The sequence below is a fragment of the Nanorana parkeri genome, unplaced genomic scaffold (genome assembly GCF_000935625.1).
Source record: "Nanorana parkeri isolate BGI_ZX_2015 unplaced genomic scaffold, ASM93562v1 scaffold227, whole genome shotgun sequence".
NCBI lineage: Eukaryota > Metazoa > Chordata > Amphibia > Anura > Dicroglossidae > Nanorana > Nanorana parkeri.
The window spans coordinates 1616220-1626745 of record NW_017306495.1 but is presented as its reverse complement, the minus strand read 5'-3'; the positions used below and the strand labels follow the sequence as shown (position 1 = coordinate 1626745).

Sequence of the window (10526 nt, the reverse complement as noted above, 5' to 3'; positions counted from 1 at the left end):
TATATATATTACACATTTATTTATATATTTACACACACTTTAAACACACACTTTAATAAATAGGTAAATATTATACATATAATAAATAACAAATAATAAATATTATACAAAATATCTATGTATCTATTATTTCATTTTCACATTTTTATCACCTAATGAATAGACACACTTCTATTACTGTTATAACGTTGGCTACCCCATTTTGCATCCAAGATTGTCAAACAGCATTTCAAGAATACAGAGGAGTAGCGCTCTCTAGTGGTCGTTAGGAAAAATCTTCTAGAAAAAACAGACATTATGCTACGTGAAAGTGGTTAAAGGAAAACCATACTAATAAGATTTCACCAAAGGGTAATGACAAATGGCCTTTACAGCAAAAATGTCAAAAGTGTGTCAGTCATTTATGAACAGAAACTAAAAACAAGCTCAGTCATGAAGGGGTTAAATCATAAGGCACAGGTGACATCTAAGCATTTCAGTTGGGAGTGCTTTAAAAAAAATTTAAGTGCCGCATTTAAAGTGCATCTTTCACAGGGATTATTGGTAAAAGATGAATATATGAAAAATGTACAAAAAGTGAAAAAGGCAGAGGTGGTATCAGGACCAAAGTATGAAGCTTGGGTCCAAATGAACTTGGCTTTCAACCCAGGATTTGCCCAAAATGTAAAAATAATTTCCAACCAAGGCTGGATTTCATTGTATGTAGACGCAAAAAGCTTTTTGTCATTGAAGGTCCAAAACTTACATTGAACAGTAAGGGAGTTTCACACCAGTGTGTTTTGCTAATGCATGGTAAAAACGCTTGAAACATAGTACTGTGGTCTTTATTTTGAATTGCACCTATGCAGTGCACTAAAGCACACTATAACAGTCAGCCCAATCTGGGCTGCCAGTGCACCACAACATGCATTAAAGCCTGTGTTAAACGCATGAATATTGTGTTAACTCAACACATTAGTGTTAACAGGGCCTAAAGCTTGTGCCAATGGTGCATTAAAAGCAAAACACAGACCTAGGCAGATAATTATTCATAAAGCATAATTATTACTGAAGTAAATCAGTAAAGGATTTAATTATTACATAATGCTGAACTCTGGGAAAATATGAAAGAGACAGGAAGCATAGTTGACTATTCATAAAAAAAAGACATTTAGATGCTAGAATATGTCGTGATAGCTCCTGTCCTGATTTTACCATTCTGTAATGTCCTGAACAGCACAGCTCAAGCTGTGAGAGAATGGACCAGCAGTGTGAGCCAATAAGGCTCCATTACAGTGAACATGTGCTGACAGTTGGACACAACCAGGGCCGGATTTCCCAGAAGACCAGCCGAGGCCCGGCCTTGGGGCAGCAGGGAGTAGAGAGGGCAGCAGGGGTGTGAAATTCCTATATCCTGACGCCCAGGACATGCAGTTCTGGGCGCCGGGTGGGTAGTTATGTTCTACATTTAGCCCTGCTTTGGGCAAGCAGGGCTAAATGTACAGCGGGGAAGCCACCGCTTGTTTTATACAAGTGATCTCGGTGATGTCGCCGTGATCACTTGTATGCAGCCTGCATACAGGGGGGGTGCATTGAAGAACATGGCATTGGGGCAGAAGAGAGAGTGAATCCGGCCCTGGACACAACAGAGTAAACAGAATGATAACTTTATCCATGTGCTGCCACTCCTTCATTGTCCAGTCAGCAAGGGGAAGCTTTGCTACTGATCCAGTGGAAGTTAAGGGACCAGCTTTGTTGTCTAACAAGGATGTACAGGTATAAATGACAAAACTGGCTAAACAGGATTACAGGATTTATTATCTTTCCCTATAACAGTTCCTGCATATGTTCTTTGATTGTGCATTCAGCCGTTGGAGTTCAGCTTTATTGTAGCTCTTACAAACTCTAGAACAAGGATTCCAGCAGAATAGCAGAGTGTTCTATTTTATAAAACTTGTCCGTAGAATATATAGTATCTCGAGAAGTAATTGATGCAATGGAAGAAGTAAAATGGTATCTTGTTCAGTTACAGCTGCATAACAATGTATTTGATATATATCTTTACAGAGGGAACCCATGGATCCTGACCCACTTCGGGGAAATCATGACTTTCCAGAAGTCCAGTACCGTAATGGGTACTGTTCTCCAGTCCCTCCATTTTATTGTTCTCAAACCATGCCTGACTCACCAGTCCCTATCCCACTTTCCAATGGCAGCTCCAACCACTCCCTATCCTCTTATACACAAAGTCCTGTATGGAGCAGCATCTTGGACCAGGCCCCGCTTACCCTTTCTGAGCTGAAGCGGCAGAGGATGGCAGCAAAACAGAGCAGGTACCTTGCACGCAGTACCAGTGAGTTACTTGGGTCTGGCAATGTAGACTACTCTAGTGATCCTGGCACACCCCCATGGTGCTCCAACGGTATGTCTGTGTACTATACACCCACTAGCGGGGACCCCCCAATTTTACGGCTAAAAGCTACAACTGAAGATGAAGAGGAAGAAGCCAGCAGAATCTTGCGGTGCTGTCGGCTGTCATGACTGCAGCTTCTTAACAGTTCTGTACCGTGTTATACTCAGAGCAAAGTGTAAATATATACACTACATGGCCAGATATTTGTGAACACCTGAGCATCACAACTGTATGAGTTTGTTGGACATACATTATAAAACCATGGGCATTAGAATTAAGTTGATCCCTTAACACCCCCCCCCCCAACCTTTTTGTGGCTTTAATAGTCTCTTCTCCTAAGGGATGGCTTTCTACAAGCTTTTTTAAATGTATCTGTGGAAGTGTGTTCCCATTAAGCCAAAAGAGCACTTGAGAGGTCAGCAATTGATGTTGAACAAGAAGACTTGGAGTTTCATTTCATCACAAAGGTGTCCAATAGGGTTGAGGTCAGGGCTCTGTGCAGGCTACGTGATTTCCTCCACACCAAGCTCTCTAAACTATGTCTTTATGGAGCTGACTTTGTGCAAAGGGGCAGAGTTATGCTGGAAAAGAAAGGGGTCTTCCCCAAACTTGCACAATTGTCTAAAATGTCTTTGCATGCTGTAGCCTTCTGTAGAGTTGACATGAATGTTGACCGAATTTCACAGATTTGAATGTCCAATCTGAATCCGAATTTCAGTGTTATTATTGCTGGTTTAGATTTCCAAAAGTCTTCTGGAAGAAAGGAACCAAAGACTACTTTAAAGGCTGGTTATGCTGTTGCCTGAGAAACCTTAGCTTGACTACCATTGCCACCAGGTACCACTCTTCTATCTTAGTGTCCCTGGTAGAGTTTTTGAAAGTAAATGGCTCAGGCTGTTTTTTTGGCCCCAACTTCTTGTCAGACAGGACTGTCAGGAGGTTTCCCAAAGAATCCTGCACCATTTGTTCCTTTTTAATACACATTGTTTAGAGCCTGGTTTGGATTTCGATTGAGTTTAACAGAACTTTGGGTTCAGAAATGTCGAATTTCAAAGGTTTGGGCATTTTTAGAATGTTTGGCTGAACCCCAACTAATCAAACTTTTCAGAAGTTCGCTTATCTCCACCCTTCAGTGGAAACATCTGAACTCAATATTTTGAAGGGGTGTATGCATACTTTTGGCAATATAGTAGGTGTGATGGTCGGGTGTCCAGAAACTTTTGGCCATATAGTCTCCTTTTGGAATGACCATATGTATAGAAATATTTGTACAAATACATGTATATAGACTGGTCCATGAGCACTTACACAGAGCGTGTAATTCTGTACATAAATGCGGTTATCACGTTTTGCATACAGTAGATATTGTATAAATGCAACTAAGTGTATCTATGTATTTCAGCAGAACATCACACAATATGTATTATTTCTTTTTAGAGTGGAGTGGGACAAGGTGGTCCTGTCTGTGACAATTTCTGGGGGGGGGGTTTGCAGTATCACTGGCTGGCAACATTGGATTGAGCGGTCAGGTTGGGCCGGTGGGTACAAACTCCAAATCCTCCTTGGGTGGAGGTTTGCATTAAAGAGAATCAGCCACAACTGGGACTGTGAAGCAGTCTGAATATGCATCTTTAAATTATTATAATAGTAGTTGAGATACTTGCAAAAGTATGTGACTTGTTCTTTTTAAAAGTGTCCACATAAATTATAATTGACTCCTCCAGTGTGACAGAGGTGCAAGTGGCCTGATTTTTAATATATTTTACAATGCATTTGTATGGCTTGGTCTTTAGGATATGGACATTTGCTAGCCAACCAAATGAGCAGTAAATGCACAGGACAGCTGATATGGTTGTACAGCGCCTGAAATGAATTGGATAGGGCAATGGCACCTAGTGACAAAGATTAATTTGCCCATTTTTTGGGTACTTTTATTACATATGTGTATATATTTAAAGTGAAGTGAATATGTGTAAGATGTTATTTTATTTGATCATTAGTTACATCACTGTTGTAAAATGAAATGTGACTTTATGTTTAAAGAAATGATGTCAAAGATGCCCCATGACTTACTCTGAAAGTGTACTGTGATGGAATGTGTAAGTGCCGGCACTTTCACCTAAAATCTGTTTATTATAAGGGAACATAAACCAAACCAAATGGTCTAAATTAAAGACTGTCCTAGTTGCCCCAAAGAACTAATTACATTTAAGCCTGCAGAAGAAAATAAATGTTAGATAATTAAATATTTAATTGTACTGGTTGACTAGTAAAGACCAAGTGTTATAAGTCAAACAGGAGTTTCCATTGTACCAAAGTAGTGGACCCTTCTAGCTACATCAGTCCAGCTCTCTTTTTGGAGCTGACAGAAAAGTGACATAAGCACACTGCAGATATACCAGGTGTGATAACCCTTAAAGGGGCAACTGCTTCCAAAAGTTATATTTTAGTTATAGACGGGGTCTGGTGGACTGAGTCAGTCCCTGGCTTCTTGTATGTCTTGTATACTCCAACTGCAGAATCTCACCTGCTATTCCTGACTGTGCCTGTACACCTTGGAGTCTTGGGTGTTCTTGATCCACCTTTGTGCGTTCAAGCTTTTACTGTTCCATTCTGTTGAACTAATATATCCAACAGGAAAAATTGGACCCTTATAATGGCTACATGAGGTGTGCTGACCCATCAGTAGAGTTCCTGAGACTTATGAGAAACTGTAAAAGAGATAAGGAAAATAGGGGTTTTTGTAGTCTCTTATCATTATAACCGAGTCGTCATTTACTATAGAATCTATCATGTGATACGGAATATTGACATTCGTCAAAAGTTGCCAAAATATACTGGAAAAGCGCTATATGAAATATCTTAATTAAAATCCATATAGCAAGAAATGTCTGTGGACATCCCAATCAAATGGCTCCCGTTGAAGTGTGGGCAGCTTTAAAAAGATATAGGAGATGACGCCTATTCACGGAGGTGACCAGAAGAATCCATACCAAAGTATTGGACAAGCAATAGTGTGAGTTCCTGCAATACAATAACAGAAGCAAACATTTATGTGTGACTGAAAATCATAGACGACATTTGACTCCGGATGATTAGCAGGCAGCCTCCGGAACAGTAAATCCAAAACATCCAGCCAAAGCCGATACCAAACAGGTTCCAAATCATAGTTGTGCAAGGCCAGACAATACTTGTACCATTGCAAAAAAAGAAAGAAAACATCCAGTATGTTTATCAATAGCTGATATTTATAACTCTCATCTTCAAGCAAGTTGATTTCAATCCTGATAGATAAGCCAATCCAATTTTAAGAGTATAAATAACTTGCCATCTCAATGGATCTAAAGTAATAGCTGGTAAATAGCAAAAGTATATGGAACAGCAATCAGGGAAGTGCTTGTTTGTAGCAAATGTATTTTGGCTCCTAACAACGAGCAGACAGCCATCACTGAGATAGAGAGACTGAGATAGAAGTTCACAAGTTTACCATCATGAGTGCAGTATAACATGATATACATCAAATATGGTGATATCTTTTGAACTTGTATTTCAATTATGGCTGTCTGCTCATCGTTGGGAGTCAACCGTGGTCCATCATTTACGGTCATACATGAATGTTTGCTTCTGTTATTGTACAGCAGAAGTTTGCATTATTGCTTGTCCAGTACTTTGCTACAGATTCTTCTGGTTACCATCTTGAATAGACATCAACTCAGACATGTTTTTCAAGCTGCCCACTCATTGTCGAGAGCCATTTTAATGTAATACCCATAGACATTTCTTGATATCTGGATTTTCATTACGATGATTTTTCCAGTATACACAGAGCATTTTTTGGCAACTTTTGCCACATGACAATATTACTTTTTTAGATGTATAAAGTATGAATGTTTCTGATATATTTGGGTATATTCTACCTCCGAGAGACTACTAAGACCTCTATTTTCCATATCTCCTTTACATTCTATATTCCCAGGCTGTTCTCTCAGAGACAATATAAACTATATAGGATGATGTCCAAATGAGTGACCACGCCTCAATTGTTTTTAATAACATACAAGAACCTGACATTTGGCTTAGGTCTCTAGCATTTACCAAAAACCGAAAACAGTTTTGGGTGGACTGACCCTTTAACAAACTTTGTAAGTGAGACGATTTGAAAACTTTAGTGTGACAGATGTAGAACCAGTTAAGACTCTTCAGAATCTGAAACATACAGAACTGTCAGATTCACGATCCCCCCTGATGGTACCAAGGTGATCTAAGAATGTAACTACAGTTCAAAGTAGTGATGTGGGGGGTCTGCAGATTAAACCACTGAGACCAGGAATTTGACACACACAGAAGTTTTGGATTCTGAAGATTCTTCAGGTGGCGGGAGAGGTAGTTACTATCTTCTGTGCAGAGGAACCTTTTTTTTAATAAATAAATCACTTTAAGGTACACACCAAATAATCAAAATGTGCAAAGGCAAAATTACCTTGCCTATAGTAGCCAATCCAATACTTCTTTTATTCAAGTTGTGTTACAATTAATAGTTGGATTGGTTGCTGTGGGCAGGAAATACAGTTATTTACTTTAAAATAAGATTCAGCCCAATAGGCAACAGCAGTCTAATATAGATATAGAAATGACTGGAGATATGGGCTTTATTAAGAATGATGGCTTCACTGATCAATAGGAAATTTTGGGGGTAAGGGGGGGCAAGCGAAAGGGTACAGGAAGAGTCACGATTTGCATATAAATTGAACCTCCTTTGTATTTGAATGAACTGATCATTTTGACATGCAGTGTCCAAAGGTAACCCCTGCTTATTCATTCATCAATTATATGTTCTGTTTGAAATGTCCAGGCTTAGAAGAGTTTACCTTATAGTAAACCTGTTCCTTACTAATGATAAAAAGGTATTTACATATTCAAAACAAGCAGTAATAGCACTTTAAAAAAGCCACAAATAATCTTGATAGCTATAGGCATTGTGGAGAAATTCATCTTTAAATTGACAACAGAGGTGCTGAAATCTTAGGCTTTGCTGCCAGTCACCAGCATTAGGATCGCTAAAGAGGCTGTCTGTTTCTCACTATGGAATTAGTACTAATCTCTGTAGCTGAGGCAGTGTGATGTTGCTCCCATCGCGGCAGAGCGACATCTTTTTGCCTCAGTTACAGAGGGAGCGATACCATAGGGACAAACAGGTAGCTTCCCAGTGATTCTGATGCTGGTGATTTTGTAGCTAGCAGCAGAATTGCCCATCTGACATCAGCCTGAGCTATTTTCTATAGAGGGCAAATCTTGGCAGCCAGTCAGCCTTCTAATGTGAACACACAGCAGGTGTTTCTAAGCTGTTGTGATCTTTGAGGATCATCGATAAATAATTACTTTAAAGTACAAGCAGCTAGAGAGGTCAGGGATGGCTGAAGCCCTTTTAATGCTTGCTGGTTGGGATGCACCAATACCAGTTTCTCGATATCTATTACCAATATTTTTTCATCCTCACTGATACTGAGTACCAATACCGGCATCCCAAGGTAGCGTGGGCCCAGCTTCCCGGCCAATCCTGATTGCCTGGGAAGCCAGCGTTCTATCGAAAGAACATCGGCTTCACGCTCCCTTGCGACCAATCAGGAAGCCGGACACGGGTCATGACCTGCCACCCAGCTTCCTGAATGGTCAGGAAGCCAGGCAGCCTCACAGTGTCACTAGGCAGCGTGAAGCCGGCTTCCTAGCCAATCAGGAAGCCGGAAGGGAGGTCATGACGTGCCGCCAGGCTGCCTCGCAGATTTGTTAGGCAGCGTGAAGCCGGCTTCCTAGCCAATCAGCTGCCCAGAGGTGGGTCATGACCCGCCGCCCGGCTTCCTGAGTGGCTGGCAAGCCGGCTCCATGCTCCCTCGCGGCACTGCCCTCCCTCAAGGCTCCCTCTGACCGGCAGTTCCGGTATCGGAGTACGAGTGCTCGCCCAAATGCTCAGTATTGGCACCGATATTGGTGCATCCCTACTCGTTGGAATATCTAAATACCTTATTGTCTATAGTAGTACAAGTGCCCTTCTAAGCTCCAGTTTTTCGATAGAGTGAGGGAGGGTTAGAGCCAAAACATTAAAGATGCTTCAACACTTTTTTGGACTAGAGTTAGGCTTTAAAGAGTATACTTTTCATGCAAACTCCTGCATCCCAGACTCAGCAGGAAGAAGTTGGATTTTGTCGGCCTTTCTTAGGGGGTGGGTTAGAAAGGATGTTTCCTGTAAGTGCAATTACCTTTTGACTAAACATGTATATTCCTGTGAACAGAAGGATGTCTATATGTACAAAAAAAAATTAAAGTATATGTATTATATAAAGAAATATATTTCCATATTTCTGCATTGCATTTGTTTGTGCAATGCAGAGTGTAGACTATATCACAGGTATCAAGATGGAGTTGTGTCTCCAGCAGGTCTGTTATATATGGGCAAAGCAAAATGCATTGAGCCACGATAACCAGTCAAAACCAAACTTTAAGGTCCTGTAAATAAAAGGAGTAATCTGATTGGTTAACGTGGAGCTCCCTATGACCATTATACCGCTTGCTGCTTTATTAAGCAAGCCTGCAAGTGAATGAGTTTTGTAGTTCCTAAAACACGAGGACCCAAGTTTTTCTTGTGTTTTTCTCATGCTGAGCTAGTAAAATATATATATATATATGAGCTGAGCATAATTTTCAGTGGGAATCGCACTCCCCTGGTTCTAAGATGTGGTGTAAAGCATGTTATTCAGACACTGCTACAGCTAGAACTAAAGACATAACTAAAACCATGTGCCCGGGAGCCAAATGAGAGTGTTTAAAAGCCCTATGAGGTATTTTATACGCATTCATTTTTTTCCACAATTTTCATATAAAAATATTGTAAATTTGTTTAATGTTACATCCATATTTAGGGTGTAATATCCGGTCACAGTCCGGTATCGCCTGGTTCTTCTCCCTGCAGCATCTTGTCTAAATTTGAATTTGGTGCGACTGTGCATTATTCATTGACAGATCCATTTATAGGATCCGTGGCAGAGGGACTCATACATCTCAATGGACTACAAGTGTGGTGACATCACCTATACATGTAGTCCACGGATAACTTCCTCCTTAACTGAAAGTTTATACCTCGGTACAGATGAGCTGGAGGAACAGTTTTTTCCTCCCCATCGTTGGTTTAGCATGGCAAAAACATGCCGCACATTATTTATTTTTTTAAGACATTGTGCCAAAGTCTTGTAAACTTTACTTAGCTCTACCTTCCCCGTCATCATTCTATTCTACACAGCTAGATCTATTACTACTTCAGTAGAAGCATTCACCTTTGCTCCAAGGACATGGTCCACAAACCATAGACCTGGGCTTAAAGGGAAGCTGTCATATATGGGAGCTGCCATCGCAGACTTGTTTTTAAAGGTCCCAGGTCCTCTATATTAGCAACACTCACTGGGTCACATACATGGAAGAAGTCCCAAAGCCTATACTTCAGATTATTGATTAAAAATAAAAAGGGCAGGCTTGGAGCATGCCTTTCAAATAGTCAAATCAAGCCAAGCAATTAGAGCTCCAGTATTAATATAATGACGGGTTGCTTTGAAAGAGAAAATCCATATGTTGGCAAAGCAGATCGGATGCTTTCTTTTGTATTTTGACTTGCAATTGACCAGAAGAGATGGCCTCTGAGCAACACCTTCAAATATCGTTGATTGGCCCTTCTGTTGGGGAGGACTGAGGATGGAGGTGGGCCCTCAAAGTCAGATACTCATTAACACTGTTATTCTATAGTTGAAATCGGTGGACTGTGTACGTGTGAGGGCAATAATATGGCAGTTTGCAAAGCATTATGGGAACAAGACTCGACCCATTCTTCCAGAAAGTAGGAATGCATTCGATAAATCCTGTATCATTTCCTTTTGTAATAAACAGATGGTTTTAATGTCATAAACACGTTTTCTGTGTGAATCCTTCCGTATAGTGAACAAACCTGGCTCCTAGGCCTCTTTCTATTAAACTTTTTAAACCTGTATTTTAACTTTACAGGAAATAGATGTATGGTGTATTTACTTTCCTTCCAAACCCCTCTGCTGCCCTACTTCACCAATGCAGCCTGATGAAAAAACCCATAAGTATG

The 10526-nt window shown here is 40.4% G+C and overlaps 2 protein-coding genes across 2 annotated transcripts in view; both read left to right on the top strand.

The window, feature by feature from the left end:
* Positions 1–2672, top strand: part of PPP1R16B (protein phosphatase 1 regulatory subunit 16B) — a 48235-nt gene extending 45563 nt beyond the window's left edge. Inside the window, exon 11 of the mRNA XM_018556178.1 lies at positions 2047–2672. Within this exon, the coding sequence (XP_018411680.1) occupies positions 2047–2520 (474 nt within the window). The 3' untranslated portion in view covers positions 2521–2672. The remainder of the gene's footprint in view (positions 1–2046) is intronic.
* A 4234-nt stretch (positions 2673–6906) lies between these two features.
* Positions 6907–10526, top strand: part of FAM83D (family with sequence similarity 83 member D) — a 32593-nt gene continuing 28973 nt past the window's right edge. Inside the window, exon 1 of the mRNA XM_018556182.1 lies at positions 6907–6911. The gene's annotated coding sequence lies outside the window, so the exon portion shown is untranslated. The remainder of the gene's footprint in view (positions 6912–10526) is intronic.